The sequence below is a fragment of the Xyrauchen texanus genome, chromosome 12, assembly GCF_025860055.1.
Source record: "Xyrauchen texanus isolate HMW12.3.18 chromosome 12, RBS_HiC_50CHRs, whole genome shotgun sequence".
Taxonomy (NCBI): domain Eukaryota; kingdom Metazoa; phylum Chordata; class Actinopteri; order Cypriniformes; family Catostomidae; genus Xyrauchen; species Xyrauchen texanus.
Genome location: NC_068287.1, coordinates 39666701 through 39685379, shown reverse-complemented (window position 1 = coordinate 39685379; position 18679 = coordinate 39666701). Strand labels below are relative to the sequence as shown.

The window sequence follows — 18679 nt, the reverse complement described above, 5'->3', positions numbered from 1 at the left end:
AGCTCTCTTTTCGTGACAACGGTGCGATAGAGCGAGTGCAATACCGCCCCTGCTGCCCCGATTCTCCGGCCAACCTCCCGCTCCATTGTCCCCTCACTCGTGAACAAGACCCCGAGGTACTTGAACTCCTTCACTTGGGGCAAAACCTCATTCCCTACCTGGAGTACGCACTCCATCGGTTTCCTGCTGAGAACCATGGCCTCAGATTTAGAGGTGCTAATCCTCATCCCAGCTGCTTCACACTCGACTGCCAAGCGATCCAGTGAGAGCTGAAGGTCACGGACCGATGATGACATGAAGACAACATCATCTGCAAAAAGCAGCGATGAGATCCCCAGCCCACCGAACCGCACACCTTCCCCACCCCGACTACGCCTCGATATCCTGTCCCTGAATATCACAAACAGGATTGGTGACAAAGCGCAGCCTTGGCGGAGACCAACCCCCACATGGAATGAACTCGACTTTGTGCCGAGGACCCGGACACAGCCCTCGCTTTGGACGTACAGGGATTGGATCGCCCTAAGAAGGGACCCCCCCACCCCGTACTCCCGCAGCACCTCCCACAGTCTCTCCTGGGGGACCCGGTCATACGCCTTCTCCAGATCCACAAAACACATGTAGACCGGATGGGCATACTCCCAGGCCCCCTCCAGGATCCTTGCGAGAGTAAAGATCTGGTCCGTCGTTCCACGGCCAGGACGAAAACCGCATTGTTCCTCTTCAATCTGAGGTTCGACAATCGGCCGAACCCTCCTCTCCAGCACCTTGGAGTAAACTTTACCAGGGAGGCTGAGAAGTGTGATACCCCCGTAGTTGGCACACACTCTCTGATCCCCCTTTTGAAGAGGGAACCACCACCCCGTTCTGCCACTCTTTAGGCACTGTCCCAGATTTCCACGCAATGTTGAAGAGGCGTGTCATCCATGACACCCCCTCCACATCCAGAGCTTTCAGCATTTCTGGTCTGATCTCATCAATCCCCGGGGCTTTGCCACTGCGGAGTTGTTTGACTACCTCAGTGACCTCCCCAGGGAAATAGAATCTGATCCCCATCATCCTCCGGCTCTGCCTCTACCATAGAGGGCGTGTTGGGATTTAGGAGTTCTTCAAAGTGTTCCTTCCACCGCCCAATAACCTCCTCGGTTGAGGTCAACAGCGTCCCATCTTTGCTGTATACAGCTTGAATGGTTCCCCATTTCCCCCTCCTAAGGTGGCGGACGGTTTTCCAGAAGCACTTTGGTGCGGACCGAAAGTCCTTCTCCATGGCTTCTCCGAACTTTTCCCACACCCACTGCTTTGCCTCCCTCACGGCCGAGGCCGCAGCCCTTCGGGCCTGTCGGTACCTTGCAACTGCCTCCGGAGACCTCCGGGACAACAAATCCCGGAAGGCCTCTTTCTTCAGTCGGACGGCTTCCCTGACCACCAGTGTCCACCACGGTGTTCGAGGGTTACCACCCCTTGCGGCACCTAAAACCTTGAGGCCGCAGCTCTCCACCGCAGCTCGGCAATGGAAGCTTTGAACATTGCCCACTCCGGTTCAATGTCCCCAACCTCCGCAGGGATGCCTGAAAAGCTCCGCCGGAGGTGTGAGTTGAAGATCTCGCGGACAGGGACCTCCTCCAAACGTTCCCAGTTCACCCGCACTACTCGCTTGGGCTTCCCAGGTCTGTCCAGAGTCTTTCCCCACCCCCTGACCCAACTCACCACCAGATGGTGATCGGTTGACAGCTCTGCCCCTCTCTTTACCCGAGTGTCCAAAACATATGGCCTCAGATCCGACGACACGATTACAAAATCGATCATCGACCTTCGGCCTAGGGTGCTCTGGTACCACGTACACTTATGAGCATCCTTATGTTCGAACATGGTGTTTGTTCGAACAAGATTTTGTCTGTATAAATGTAATCCATCAAATTCCAGTGGTTTAATCAATGTCTTCTGAAGCGATCCAATTGGTTTCAAGTGAGAACAGACCAAAATATAACTCCTTTTTACAACTTTACATCTTGCCATTGCAGTCTTTCGGCATGATGATGATGATGATTTCAAGTGGTAAATGGTCTGCACTTATATAGCGCCTTTATTTAACCTTAGAGGTTACCAAAGCGCTTTACACTGTGTCCCAATCACCCATTCATTCACACATGTAAGGCGCTAGCCTGCCATTGGGAGCAAACTGGGGTTCAGTGTCTTGCCCAAGGACACTTCGGCATGTGGAGTCATGTGGGCTGGGAATCGAACTGTGCCAACCCTGCGATTAGCAGCCGACCCGCTTACCACCACAGCCGCCCCATTTCAAGATAGATTACACTTCCTAGTGCTTGACACATGCGCAGAGCACTAGGAATTGTAATAAAGCTCGAAATCATGATCACCAAGGAGACCGCTGATGTCAACATGGATTTAATTACTGGAGTTGTATGGAATATTTTTATGCTGCATTTATGTGCTTTTTGAAGCTTCAAAGTTCTGGCCACCATTCACTTGCATTGTATGGACCTACAAAGCTGAAATATTCTTCTCAAAATTTGTGTTCAGAAGAAGGAAGAAAGAAAGTTATACACATCTGGGATGGCATGAGAGTAAATTATGAGAATTTTTATTTTTTGGGTGAACTATTACTTTAAGCTCTCGACAGCATTTGTGGCATAATATTGATTACCACAAAAAACGATTTCGACTCGTCCATTGTTTTTTTATATATTAATTTTTTTTAAATAAAACTTAAAAGTGAGCAAAAATCAAGGTCACAGTGAGGCACTTACAGTGGAAGAGAGTAGGGCCAATTCTTGGACAGTTTAATGGCAGAAATGTGAAGCTTATAATTTGATGAAAACACACATTTTTCTGTTAAATCTTGTGCATTATTAAAGCTGTAAAGTTGTTTAACCCTTAAATGCATGGGAATTTTACCAAACACATATTCGGGTCTTTAGATGATGATGCAACAAATCAAGACAACCCTAGAACAGGATTCATTACTTTAACAATGAAATTTCATGAGACGCAACTGCCTGTCAGACACAAATTGAGCGATACATAACACATAAGATATATATAAACTACACATCAGTTAAACATAAGCTACACATTTTCTCAGGCACTTATTGAGTCTAAATAGGTGCACAACTTACAGAATTTCAATAGTACACCCACATGACAATAGCCAAATCATACTGTTCATGTGTTACACTTGCTATAGTTTACTTTCATCAAAAGTAAGCACAAAATAGCATGTAAAATATGTACGCGTACACACATATGAGATGCAGATAATTCACCATTGTTTATAATTCATTGTTGCACAGAAAATCAATGATATATAGTATTAATTTGAATGAATATAGTACTAATTTCTCTTGTAGTAAACAAAGACATAGCTATCCTGTGATAGTAAACTCAAATAGATATAAAATAATCATAAAAATATAATTTATGGAAGTGCAAAAAAAAACACACGACACTATTACATACCTAGGGTATCTAATGATCCTCTAAACATTTGAAACTTAAGACATTGTGTTGCAATTTTAACTTTTTGTATGATACACTATATAAGAGAGAGGCTGAGTTCTGAGTGGCATATACTACTACATATCAACCATATCTATCTATGGCAGAAATAGTAAGATTAGTGTGGTAGTATGCCATTCCGAACTCAGCCAGAGATTGAGGAATACTAAAAAGGTGTGGGCACAACTCCAATGGATTGGGTACAGGGGGCAGAATGAAGTCCCTGGTCACTAAAAACCCAAGGTATGCGTTTAAGGGTTAAATCTGCAATTTTATGGTCGTTTTAGGTTTACGGCACAATGTCGTAATGGTAGCGAAGTTGTAAAAATTTAGTGAGTGATTTTATCACACTAAAATCACATTAACACACATATTGTTTTCGTCTTGTGGCTATACTTTTAAAACAGTATTTTAACGTTTACGGATTGGCCCAATTTACTTTCATTGTAAGTGCCTCACTGTGACCCAGATTATTGCTTTTTTTTAAATCTTTTTAAGAAAAGAAGGAACAAAATTAAATACATTTTTGTGCTTATCAATATCATGCCAAAAATGCTGCCAATTGATCTTAACTTACATTGAACCTGGAATATTCCTTTTAGCTAGTTTGGTCACATGGTGAATTTTTACAGATGAAAATAATACAGATAAAAAGATATAATCACAATTCAAACTGATAATAGACACTGTGGCTGACTTCTAAATCTGCTATCTTAAATGTTGCAGGTTCAATCCCAAATAGCAGCTGCCAACCTAGGCATCTTGGGTGAGTTCATTTATATACAGAGCATCCGGAAAGTATTCACAGCGCTTCACTTTTTCCACATTTTGTTATGTTACAGTCTTATTCCAAAATTGATTATATTTATTATTTTCCTAAAAATTCTATAAACAATACCCCATAATGACAACATGAAAGAACTTGGTTTGAAACCTTCGCAAATGTATTAAAAATAAAAAATCAGATGTACATAAGTATTCACAGCCTTTGCCATGACACTCAAAATTTATCTCAGGTGCATCCTGTTTCCACTGATCATCCTTGAGATGTTTCTACAACTTGATTGGAGTCCACCTGTGGTAAATTCAGTTGATTGGACATGATTTGGAAAGGCACACATATAAGGTCCTATATAAGGTCCCCCAGTTAACAGTGCATGTCAGAGCACATGACAGCCCGCCTGGAGTTTGCCAAAAGGCACCTGAAGGACTCTCAGACCATGAGAACAAAATTCTCTGGTCTGATGAAACAAAGATTGAACTCTTTGGTCTGAATGGCAAGCGTCATGTCTGGAGGAAACCTCATCACCTGGCCAATACCATCCCTACAGTGAAGCATGGTGGTGGCAGCATCATGCTGTGGGGATGTTGATTGGGAGACTAGTCAGGATCGAGGGAAAGATGAATGCAGCAATGTACAGAGACATCCTTGATGAAAACCTGCTCCAGAGCACTCTAGACCTCAGACTGGGTTGAAAATCTTCCAACAGGACAACGACCCTAAACACACAGCCAAGATAACAAAGGAGTGGCTACAGGACAACTCTGTGAATATACTTGAGTGGCTCAGCCAGAGCCCAGACTTGAACCCGATTGAACATCTCTGGAGAGATCTGAAAATGGCTGTGCACCGACGCTTCCCATCCAACCTGATGGCGCTTGAGAGGTCCTGCAAAGAAGAATGGGAGAAACTGCCCAAAGATAGGTGTGCCAAGCTCGTAGCATCATACTCAAAAAGACTTGAGGCTGTAATTGGTGCCAAAAATGCTTCAACAAAGTTGAGCAAAGGCTGTGAATACTTACGTACATGTCATTTTTATTTTTAATAACTTTGCAAAGGTTTCAAACAAACTTCTTTCACGTTGTCATTATGGGGTTTGTTTGTAGAATTTTTAGGAAAATAATGAATATAATAATTTTGGAATAAGGCTGTAAAATAACAAAATGTGGAAAAAGTGAAGCGCTGTGAATACTTATCGGATGCTCTGTGTATATATATATATATATATATAAGCTGAATGGACTTAGAACATCCCCAAAATTCTGTCTATGTTGGCAACTCACTAGGTTTTGATGCCTATGATACCCACAAAAGGCAGTCTAGGTAGGCAGCTAACTAGGTTTTGAGGTTTTTGAGTTGAACTGACTCAAAACTATGATTCCCAAAAATATTGTCTTCGTAGGCAGCTACACTCAAACAAGGATTTTTGCTGCTTGTTCAATTTACTTAATTAAAATAAACAGTTCTAGAACATTTTGTCACAACTTGATTTTGTTGCGTTCTATACATTTAAATTTGCAAAATGTAAGTTTACTTAATCCATTTGAGTTGGGACTACATAAACACTACTTGCAGTGTTAATGTAGCATTGATGAAATGGGATTTCCATTTCCTAATGATTAATAAAATGTTGGGCCAACATAAGAAAATATATCATATAAACCTTAATTCGTTGAGTTTGACGAACCTAATGAAGGTGAGTAAATAATACTTAAGTATATTAATTTGACCTTTGATTCAATGGAACTGAATTGAGTTGAACTGACTCAGAACATGACTATGATGTGCAAAAATGGCAGCTAGATATATAAAAAAAAACCCTAGGTTTTGAGGTTTTTGAACTGAGCATACCATGGCCGGGGTCACTGCCCTCCTAGATTTTACTCAAAAGATTTTGCCCCACCAAAGATTGCGTCTTAGTACAGGGACATGAGCTAGCGCTGAATATGCTTATGATGCCTAAAAATGCTGTCTAGGTGGTTAGCTTGTTGTTTTGACATTTTTGAGCTGAGCTGACTAGGAACATACCTATGATGCCCCCAAAATGCTATCTATGTAGGAAGCTCACTAGATTTTGAGACACAGCCACTGCTTGTTCTTGCTTCTATAGGCTAACTAATGAGCCCTTGAACAAGGCACTTGACCCGCAGGTCTCTCAAAGGGGAACACAAGACCCTTTAAATGAGATGCGAAGTAACATTTTACTAATGAACTGACAGTCCTACTCTGTGAGCATCATTTAACTAGCGACTCCATCATCAGATGATACCGGAGCCACTTATACCCGCCCAGACGAGTCGCAATTCCGAAAGAGTACGGAAACGGCACTGTCCGGGAAATCCCGATCGCCATCTCTCCCTCCACCCCCCTTTTCTAATGTTACTGCACCTCCAACCTTCCCTCCCCCAAGCCAGAAGAGTAGAAACAACAAGCCGCCATTTTGTTTGTGCGGAGAGAGTGAAGGAGGCACGAGCGACCGAAAAAAGCCACTCGAGCGCCGACCACTGCGACTCTGAGCGCCGCCGGCAGCGTTGCGGCTTCGTCTTTACGGAACCACACCGAAGAAAACCGACCAGACGATTAACGAAAGAAGACGGAGGGAGATTATAGATTCTCCCGTGTAAAAATCAAAGAACGGACTAGTTTTCCTTTCTTTTTTTTAAACGAGGCGGAGAGGCGGAAGAGGGCAATACATTTAAACGAAGGGAAGCCCATCAGGGTAAAAGGGAAATAACAGCGGTAAAAACATCCTCGAGACGAAGTGGGGAAAACGGTGAAATTGCATCGCCGGTTGCCGGTGGACGACACGAAAGTGGAGAAAATAGCAGGAACTGTGCAGGCAAAGAGAGAAATTTAAAAGGGATGAACGCGCAGGGGGGTTCACAGCATCACAAAGCCTGTGAAAGGGGTCTGAGGACCCCCAGATTTTGGGGGGTGCAGCTGGCAATATCACCCGGATCGGCAGATGCTTCAGACCCGAAATATTACTGAAGCCCACCTCGATTCGGTTTAATCCATTTTCGACTCCACTGCTGGTGGATTTGTAATGCTCTGCAAGCCTCGCTGGATCTTGATGCAGTGACACATACTTATATTTGCTTGATTTGTCAGTACATGCAGAAAATCTACAACTTTACTTAATTCTGATTTTGTGCACACACAAACTGCACGATTGCAAGAAAACATCACCCATTAGACACCCACTTTTGAGATATTTTCTTTGCATTTTGCATGCACAAACCTATCGAAAATATGGACTATACAGTGTGCGCAGTGCATAGTGGTCGTGCTCTCTTGAAGCAATGGTCAGAGATTTTCTGCAAACAGTTTTAACCCCCCTGAGCTCGTGCACTGGACAAATTCACGCAGAAGGGCGCACGAGCCATATTCAGATGTGAATGCAAGCGTGCACGATCGCAATAAACAAATTAACTGGTCACCTTTCACTTTGGGGAAAAAAAAAAACATTAGACACTATTGAGGAAATATGCAAATTCTTTTGATAACCTAAATTATTAACTCGCGCTTGCAAACTCGTTTCAGTCTATTTTGTGCACATTTTCTCTCAAGTGTTTGCACCTATGTTATTTATTCTGCAAAGAGTTCTTTTGGGCTATTTCAAGGATGAAAGAATACACTAACGCTTACATGCGTACGATTGCATCACGTTTAAAAAGTGCTTTGCAATTGACCATTCTTCAAGTATTTATTGTTATCTACACCATTTTCATTATTTGAGAGGAAATAAAGACATTGATGAAGGAGATTCATGCATGCATGTCCATTTTAAGGAGTCTGATCTTCCTTCTTATAAGTAAAAGTGATGCACGGTGACAATTGCACATACTATAAAGCAAATAGAGACTGCTGAATCTTAGTGTTTTCTCATAAACATTGCATGAAGTCACACCGGAGAGAGTTCCACATCGTCTCGTACACAACGCCTTAAAAAAAAAAGCCCAACTCTTCAGTTCGCCGCCGACAATGGCGGAAAAGACGGATGCAAGCAACGAGGATAAATCTCGGGAATATTGCTCAGTCGCCGAGGAGTCTACGTGAGTTTACGGCGAGCTTGCATGACCGCCTGTCCCTCCCTTTAGCCTCCTACATTCTGAAATATAGGCTACTTTGAGGAACTGAAGCGAAGAAAAAAAAACGAAAAGACAGAAAGAAAGGAGGGCTGAAAATCGAATCGAGAGAATTTTTGTGGACGAATCTGGCATTGCATTGCACGCATCGTCCCATGAAAAGGAAACGGGAATCCGTCCGGAGCTCGTGAACGTATACACATCGGCTCGAGACTCCACAGGAAGGGCAATCATACGCGGGATATATGCTTGAACATTAACATTGGAGGAAAACTATGGCCGATAATGTGCTGGACTTCTGTCCGCCTACAGCTAAGAGGCCTAAATTGTCTTCCCCGGCTCTGTCGGTCTCCGCGAGCGATGGAAACGGTAAATAACAATGTTCACGCGCTACGGTGTGCGGCGAGTGTCGCGCCTGCGGCACACTGCCGCCGTTCGCGTGCATGCATGACAAAAAAACAACAACAACAACAACAACAAAAAAAACATTCGACTTGCGTTTTAGACCGTTCTTTTGTTTATTTGTTTTGTTTGCATCATTACCCGGCATTGTATGAACTTAGAAAGATAGCTAGCTGGCTAATTAGCTCCTTGTTTTCATTTGAAGTTGATGAGGTCGAGGTGTTTTACAATACTTATTGTGCGAGGGCATTTTGATTTGCATCGTTTTCCGGGTGTGAGTTACACAAAAACTTTTGTCTTGTTTAGTGAGTCGTTGTGAGATGTCGAGAGCTTGCGTTACAGACTGAGATTGGCGTCAAATGTTTACGAAGTGATGCATTTTTAACTTGTCAGGAGTTGGTGCATATAAGGAAAACTCGATATGCACACGTTATAAATCACGTCGCTTTGCTGACTTGGTTGAGAATGAAGTCTGGAACATGTTGATACTTTTAAGCATGCAAAATGTGTACTAGTTTTGCACTAAACCGTAGACAAACAAGTGGTCTTTATTTTGTCTCTTTAACTCAGCTGTCTAGCTATTTTTAGTGCCTCGTAAGCAGAATATGGTGATATTGCCACATAAATTAAGTGGCGCTGGCGCATAACCGATATCTGTTTGGTTGATACCGATATCTAGAGAGCAGAGTGACCTGTATAATGCTTAATGATAGCAAAAAATATGTACTTAAGATCACAAAATCTAAATAAATACTTATTTTGTACAATATTTACTCCATGTTAAGGGGAACAAATATTTGAAAACCGATAATATGCTCTATCCATTGTCAAGGTGGTCATTTTGGAGTTTGTAACTGACACTGGCATCTTGGTGACCCTTAATCAGTCAAGAGGGCACAGTTATCAACTAATGCAGATAATCTCAAAATAGCCAAATATCAGTAGAATAACTGGCCGATATATCGGTTTATCACTAATATGTATACCACACTTAAAAGTTTGCTTTCTTGGTTCATATTTAGAGATGTTGCATTTATAAGGACCTGTCATTGCATCGTAAAGGCCCCCATTTTGTCCCACCATTTGTCCATTGTTAAAATGTGGCATGTGTTTTTTATTAGTAAGAACCATTGGACACACACACACCGGTTCTACTGCATATAGCTCTCCTGTTCGCTTCTGCATTAACCAATAATCTCAGTGTCTCTCGTTATGAGAACTGTGCACATCAGGTGCAAATTTCTGTAGTAGAGGTGATTATTGCCCAGTTTCACTTTGGTCAGTGTAGTGCCGTAGAGTCTAGTGAAAGACCGATATATCAATCTGACCAGCAAATTGACAGATGTTTAGCCATTTTGAGATTATTGGCATAGGTAGCTATACCCGCTTGTGTCTGTTACAAAACCTACAGACAGCCTTGTCAATAAAAAATTATCAATTAGCATTACAACAGAGTAAATATTGTGTGTATATTTTAAATATTTCTGTACATTTCCTTCAGAATAATTTTTTTGCAGTGTGGAAGTGTGTTTGTTTATTATTATACCATTTATTGCAACAAAACTTGGTGAATGTGTACAGATTTGGATGGATCTGACAGATTCAGTGAGTAATTCTTTAGACTATTTCAAAGCTATAACTTTTGAACTCTATTTGACTGATTCATTAAAAGAACTGGTTAAAATAATAATTTGTTTACAAATTGGACTACACTGATTGCGGTGCATGCTTTTGCTTGAGTGCAGCAAGTTATGACAACGTAATAGAAAGGTGTTTCTATTTATCATCTTGTTTTGTATCATTTTGACTATACCATTTACATGGAATGACTGTAAACGCACAGATTCTCTAAAATAGAATTTATTTTGCCCTGCTATTGTATATATTTAGAATAGTGGCGCTGGAAATGGTGAAGTATATTTGACGTTACATTTTCGTTACATCAGCAACATTACTCTTTACTTTAGATATTGCATCAGCCATTGAAAAACCCATATCGGTCGACCACTAGTGGTGTTTGGGTGAGGTCTGCCTCTTTTTGTTTTTGTTTTGTGGATGGTGTGTTGGGTCACCTTGGGCAGTTCATCATTATTCTGTTATACAGCTAATTATGTGTCATTTGTTTTCAGTCACACTCTAATTTAAGTCTCTTTTTCTCTGTCTTAGATTTTGGCTCTCTGTTTGACCTGGAGCATGATCTCCCTGACGAGCTCATTAACTCCTCCGACCTGGGCCTTCCTAATGGCATGGACCAGTTGCACACTAGTCTGGGTGGAGGGATGTCAGGACCCCATGGCGGCTCAGGCCACGACACTGCGGCCAAACACAAGCACCTCTCTGAGCTCCTCCGCCCTGGCGGCCCTCCGTCCACCTCCACGGTCACCCCCGGAAACGCGCCCTCCCTGGGGATGATGGGAGGTCTGGGTGGCAGCCCTGTCAACCAAGGACTGGGTGGCCAACAGCAGCAGCAGCCTGGCATGATGCCACAGCCTGGCATGGTGAGCATGAACCGGGTCATGATGGGAGCCCAGAAAGGAAACGGACAGCCACAAAGCATGATGGGTGGGCAAGTGATGAACGGTGCGCCCAGAATGGGCTATGCTAATGTGAACATGAATACGGGCATGGCTGGTAATGGGAACATGCTGCCGGATTCCCTGCAGCAACAGAATGCAGGGCAGCAGATGGCACAGCCGGCAATGAGACCTCAGCAACCAGGAGCAGTGAACAAGGTAATGCATAAAATGAGCCTGTTACATATCAGACAGTATCAGTATAATAACAATGAAAGTGATTCTGTGTTCGTATGAGGAATACTTCGCCCCTCCAAAAAACCACCCAGTAGATAATCCACTTGCATGTTTTCTGTTTCATGCCTGTTTGTGATTATATTTAAAAAAATGTACTGTCAGGGCTCACTTGACTTCTTGAACATTAAAATAACTGTCAACATAATTGTGTATGGCAGACGTTGGCTTTCATGCATCCTGTGAACTCAAATTTCAAAGCTCGTAGATCACATCTCGTTTTCCTCAATTAGTGTTTTTTGGAGATTTGTGTCAACTGAAATTTCTTGGAAAACATTTTTTGTCAGCGCAATGATCCAAAAACACTTTAAACAACAGTACAACCCATTGAAGAGACTGTACGTCTATCCTTCACAGTCTCGTTTTTATTAAAGTCAAAAGTCAAATATGGCGCTACTGTCTCCTGTGACCATTTGTGATCAGATTTCGAGGGGAGCATCTCTGATTTCATGACAACATACATCAATCACTATGTCAGTGTGCTACTGCATGATGATAAACCGCAAAAAAGTCACGAAAGACAACGAAAGCAAAAGAATAAAACCAGTGCGCTGTTTCTACCAGATGCATTTGAAATTCAGTCTGCTGTCCGGGAAGCATTCAGGACAGATAGAGTTTACACAACACTCATTTGATGTGAAGTCACATGCGTTTTTGACTATCTTCCATATGAGGTTTTTGTGTTCTGATCACAAAACATTTTTAACCCCATTCACACCTGTACTTAATGCTGGCCACTTGTGGTCAAATCACCAGAAATCGTAATACCAGGTTTAAATGGTGTTTGAGAGCATAGAACAAAGTGTTGATGTCGTGAGGCTTTCATACACCTGTCAGTTGCGTGGACCCAGACTTCATGGTTTAGCTGCTTTGGAGGGAACTTTAGTGAAAGTTCTCAGAATTTGACTTTTTTGTGAGATTTTTACATTCCATAAGGACATTTAGGGTGTCCTGATACATGATTCACTGTCCTGATACATGAATCCGTTTTTGTGTGACGGCATTAAATTCCACTCTATTAGAAATGCAATTCTTTGATGTCCTGTTTTTCTTTTCTTCGTAGGGCTGTTGTAGAAATAAATGAGTGAAGTAGACTAATAAGGGGAAATAGACCATTAATGTGAATACATAAAAATCTGAGTGATCTTGGTGTTTGTGTGGCTGTTCGGATGCAAAATGTGTTTATGTTGAAACTGATCTCCATTTGAAAACCATTCTCTCTCTTACGAGGAACTGTGCACACCATTTTGTTGATTCAAAGGCGATTGCACAACCTGGACAGCAGGAAATGGGCAGAAAAAAGAGGGAATGAGATTTTTTTTTTTTTGCTGGGTCCTTCTTGACAGCGCTGTTTTGCAGTTGTTTGTGTTTTTGAGGAATAGATACTTTGCTGTAATACCACAGTGCCAATAATAATGTATAGGCCTATATAAGATGAATTCAAAATAGTAACATGAATGTCAAACAGTTGAATGATTGATGTTTATTCTTTTTAGCACCTCTTACATTTTCAGAAATTTAAATATGGATTGCTTGATGACCAATCATTTTGTCTGTAGTTAGGCTACTGATGTTTACTGTCTTGTTTTTTTATCATTTTTTTTGTAGCCATTAGTTTACGCCATGAACCTCGATTTAGGCTACAACTACTTGCTAATCGGTTGCAGGTGGTATTATCGGAAAGACGATCTCTTTCTAGAGTATCAGATTGGACAAAATCTGTATAGTGCAAGATGAGCCATTAATATGTTTGGCCTGTGATCCCAGAGATTGTAAAATATTTGATAGGGCTGTCCCAATACCGATCCTAGTTTTGGAATCGGGTCCGATACCACGCTCATGTACTTGCACTTGTAAAAATGATAGAGACCAAAAATGATACAGTCTGACGTGCGAATGTCATTCAGTAACCATTCAGCTCAAATATTAAAATCACGTTATGTCCTAGTGTTATTATTAAACCGCAAAGGTTCCATCCATCCATCCATCGTCAACCGCTTATCCTGTGTACAGGGTCGCGGGGGGCTGGAGCCTATCCCAGCTAACATTGGGCGAAAGGCGGGGGACACCCTGGACAGGTCGCCAGTCCATCGCAGAACCGCAAAGGTTGTGTGATTTAATTAGATAAAAATATAGTTTGCATGTGCTGCGCACTTCAAATGAGAGTGAATACGTGGAGGTGGTGTTGAGCTGACATAAAGACACAAAGTACTCATGCGTTTTAGAGCTCCTTGGCTCATACACGCAGGGTTGGGGAGTAACAGAATACAAGTAACGGGATTACGTATTTAGAATACAAAATATAAGTAACTGTGTTCCACTACAGATACAATTAAAATAATTGGCATTTAGAATACAGTTACATTCAAAAGTATTTTGATTACTGAAGAGATTACTTTTGTATTTTATTGTCATTTGTTTCATTTAATATTTAGTCTTTTCAGATGGGAAACATTTATACATATAAATGATGCGATTCAAAGTCCATTTGAACAGTGGTGAAACACTTTCTTATGATGTGTTACATTCATACGAGCAGACCGAGAAGTAAGATTGAAGTAAGTTTGGAGCAGAAGAAATAGAAATAAACCTTGTGTAAATTGTCAGCTTTACGCTAAGCTAAAATGCTATTTCTAGCCATTTTACATGCTCACGTTACCAGGCACGATCAAATTTTTTAATCAAGAAAATTCACGTTGGATCATAATTTCTTTTTTCTAGTAAGACCTTTGATATTAGGGCAAAAATCGTATTCTTGATGATAATTTTTGTATTGTTTTCCTTAAAAATATAAACAAATCCTGAAAACGAGATCAATTTGATTTATTTAACACTGCATAATATATTTAGGTTTTTCAGAGAATGTATTTTTAACATGTGTATTTTGTCTTCCTGTTCTGGCAGAGTTTTTATAGCCAAAACAATGCTGAGGAAGTAATCCAAAGTATTTAGAATACGTAACGCAATACATTACAAATGACATTTTACAGCATGTATTCTGTAATCTGTAGTGGAATACATTTAAAAAGTAACCCTCCCATCCCTGCATACACTGAACACACCATCATTAGCATCTCACTCTCTATTTGCTGCAGATGACAGCAAGCAGAGCGCTAATTCACGTTGTAGCACAAGGCACATACGGACTACATATTAATTTAATTAAAAAGCAGCCTTTTGCAGTTTAATGATAACTTTAGGGGAGTTTTCCATTCATAAGTGATCCTCCCTTTGCAAGTGTGGAATTTATTTAAATAAAATAGTCTACTTCTCTCTCTTGCTGGCGTTTCAGAGATTACCCCTCTGCCTGCCATAGGTTGTCGACCCCTGCACTGTTTTGATGAATAAAATTGTAATAACCGGTTTATATGGAATTCAGAAAAAAAAATTAACAAACCAGGTACCGGTCACGTACACATTCTCAAAAAAATTGTATCGCAACATCCCTACTTTTTAGGAGTAAACTAGAAAATAGATGGCTACAAAGCTAATAGATATGGGCTAAAAGCCACAAAACTCCCAATTATGATTTCTTTGGGTCTTTATAACACTCATTCTGTCATACTTTAAACTCAGTCTTTGAGTCACATTGCAAACCTGGCCTTCTATGTGATCGAATGGATTTCTTACTTCTCTCTTTCTCAGATGGGAATGATGGGGGCTCCGAGCCCCTACAGCAGTTCGTATGGTCAGTGTGGGGGTCAGTCTCTGGGACCCCAGCTCCAAAATAAAGCAGCTCAACCCAACAGCATTAACCAGTTCAGCATGGACAAGAAACCTCAGCACGGGCAGAACATGGGGGGCATGGTGAGAGAACTACAGGGAAAACATCATAGCAAACCACACCCACGCTTCCTCTCTAAATCTTCCTTCAACAAGAAGTTTTTATTTGTTTTTTTGATTGATCGATTGGTTATAAGTTTGCCCACAGATAGTTTTTGACTGCAAAACATGAACAACATTGTTCACAGAGTTGTACACTTCCCCCACCCATAGTGTTTTGAATGAGTTTAGAATAAATGCAGAATAAGAAAAAGCTCAAATGTATATGTTTTGACTTCTTTGATAATTTTCAATTACAAATAAGAGTGCAGGTAATTCTCTCAGCTCAGTTTCATTCTGTTTGCATGTTTTAATGAATTCTGCAGAATTCTGTATATATTCTCCCACAGTCATTACAGAAAATCTTAAATGTTCACATAATGTGTGCACCCATGGATGGGTATAAATCACCAAGGGTTTCCATGGTCAGATAAGACCTTTGAATATCAGTGAATTAAAAATTTTTGTATTTAAGGCCTGGAAAAGTAATTGCAATGTATAAAATCTTGATAAAAATGTTCCAGATTCAATAAAAGTTAAAGAAATAGTTCACCAAAATTCTTTCATCAATTACTCACCCTCGTGTCATCCCAGATGTGTGTGACTTTCTGTCCTCTGCTGAACATAAACAAAGATTTTTAGAGGAATATAGGTCCATACAATGCAAGTGAATGGTGACCAATATTTTGAAGCTCCAAAAAGAACAAAGGCAGCATAAAAGCAATCCATAAGACTTCAGTGTCTTCTGAAGTGATCCAATTCGTTTTGGGTGAGAACACTTCCTAGCACCATCTAGTGCTCTGTGTATGTGTCAAGCTCTAGGAAGTGTAATCAAGCTTGAAATCATGATCGCCAAGGAGACTGCTGTCAAGCTGTACTGTGAAAAAGGAGTATTATTTTGGTCTGTTCTCACCCAAAACCAATTGGATTGCTTCAGAAGACACTGATTAATCCACTGGAGTCTGATGGATTGCTTTTATGCTGCCTTTGTTCTTTTTGGAGCTTCATTCAAATCATAACTGTGCCTAGAGAATGCAATAGCAAGATGTACAGTGAAAAAGGAGTTACACCCAAAACTGATTGGATAGCTTTAGAAGACATGGGGTGAATTCCAATTGAAAGTGATCATCTCTATACCCTACTCCCTTCAAAGGACAGATCTCTTGATGTGGGCACTCTAAAGGGAGCATGAAAGTACTGTATGGATGTACCCTTCACTAATAGTTATGTAGAAGGGCTCTTCATTAATAAAAGTTTTCTTTTGTTTGGAATGAACTTTCAAGTGGTTTCCCCTTCCCGCAGTGCCCTTCAAGGGTGCAAAACAGCCATGGATTAAACCACTGGAGTTTCTATGGATTACTTTTATGCTGTCTTTTATGTGCTTTTTGGAGCTTCAAAGTGCTGGTCATCATTCACTTGCATTGAATTGACATACAGGGCTGAGATATTATTTTAGAAATCTTTGTTTTGTGTTCAGCAGAAGAAATCATACACATCTAAGATGGTATGAGGGTGAGTAAATGATGAGAGAAATGTCATTTTTGGGAGAACCTATCCCTTTAAGCTCAATCAACTATATTTGTAGCATATTGTTGATTACCACAAACATAATTAGTGCCAGTTTTACAAACATTCAAATACACCTCAAAGGAATATCCACAAGATGTCAATACTCGCGTTTGAGCCGTTGCTGTCACGAAGAAACGTTAGAAGAAGAAATAATCCCAGGTAAATAACAGGAGACAAAGGTAAAAACAACAATATTACATATATTCACGTCAAGAGCGCGTGTGTGAGGAGGTGAGAAGATACCTGCATTTGTACAATTCGAGTCTGAAGGAATATAAAGACATCTTTATGGGTCTAAACTCCTGAAGAGAAATTGTCCGGGCGTCTCATAGCAGTCGTATCGCGCATGCGCCAAACGCCTGTATACGCGCCTATCGTCATATGGGAGTATAATTTGACAGGCTCACGTTCGACTGTAAGCGTCTGCGTCAAAATCAAAGTATACTTTGGGCTTACATCTTAAAAAGTTTTAATCTTCGTGAGAGTGGAATCTCTGTAAAACTACTGCAAAATCATGAATTCTGTCTCTATAGCAGAGCTCAGGTGTGGTGGGTGGTGTATCGGGGCCAGGTGGGGCAGCAGCGCCCCCAGCAGCAGACCCAGAGAAACGTAAACTAATCCAGCAGCAGCTGGTGCTGTTACTGCACGCGCACAAGTGCCATCGCAGGGAGCAGACCAACGGGGAGGTTCGACAGTGCAACCTGCCCCACTGCAGAACCATGAAGAACGTCCTCAATCACATGACACACTGTCAGGCTGGCAAATCATGTCAGGGTGAGTGTGGCCATTAAATGCCATTTCAGAATGGCATACTACCATAATACTCATACTGATACTGAATACTCTGCACATTATGCACATTTTCTGAATAGCTTGCCTCCTACATTTACCAGAACTATATCCCATAATACAATGCTCTCAATAGCCCCTTTCACACATGCAGCCAGGTAAATAACAGGAAAATTGCTGGGTTGCCTTAACTGGAAAATGTACCCAAAATTTTTTCCACTTACCATTAAGGAAATTGAAGTATTATCAAATAGGTTGTGTTCACACGTGACCTCTAAACTGGAAATTGTAGGTCATTTTCTGGAAAAGGCTGTATGTGTGAACGTGACTAATGTCATTTTCAGTGTCCATTGTAACAAATGACAACGATATCATCCTCCTTGACGCCATATTTAACATTTTTTAATGCACAGAATTGTATTCAAAAGGTATTTAAGTGCTAGATAGAGGTACTCACCACTTTCTGAATTATGTATGTAATGTAGTGAGGTCATGTGACATCACTGAAAATGTGGTTTGAATCCGTTATCATTACATACTGTATATTTTCAAGTTGCCTACAAAAAACAGTAGCCTTTTTACACTGTTCATATTTTATCTTACTAGTGTGTGTGTGTGTGTGTGTGTGTGTGTGTGTGTGTGTGTGTGTGTGTGTGTGTGTGTGTGTGTGTGCGCGTGTGTGTGTTCCTCCTGCAGTGGCTCACTGTGCCTCCTCCAGGCAGATCATCTCACACTGGAAGAACTGCACGCGACACGACTGTCCCGTCTGCTTGCCACTCAAGAGTGCCGGGGACAAAAGGAACCAGCAATGTGAGTTCACGCACAAAAACCCTTAAGGGCTTTGTTCACACTGCACATAAATCCATTCCATCCAATCCAAAATTGTTTTTCACATCCGATCTTTG

At 41.2% G+C, this 18679-nt stretch overlaps 1 protein-coding gene across 2 annotated transcripts in view; it reads left to right on the top strand.

Moving 5' to 3' along the window:
* The first annotated feature begins 6761 nt into the window (after positions 1-6761).
* The window catches only part of LOC127652645 (histone acetyltransferase p300-like), a 50631-nt gene continuing 38713 nt past the window's right edge, over positions 6762-18679 (top strand). The window contains exons 1-6 of one of the 2 annotated variants that reach the window (XM_052138907.1): positions 6762-8754; positions 10954-11519; positions 13608-13700; positions 15240-15401; positions 17519-17759; positions 18471-18584. In XM_052138907.1, coding sequence (XP_051994867.1) covers positions 8661-8754; positions 10954-11519; positions 13608-13700; positions 15240-15401; positions 17519-17759; positions 18471-18584 — 1270 coding nt within the window. In that variant the 5' untranslated portion in view covers positions 6762-8660. The remainder of the gene's footprint in view (positions 8755-10953; positions 11520-13607; positions 13701-15239; positions 15402-17518; positions 17760-18470; positions 18585-18679) is intronic. The other variant, XM_052138908.1, reaches the window with a different exon arrangement.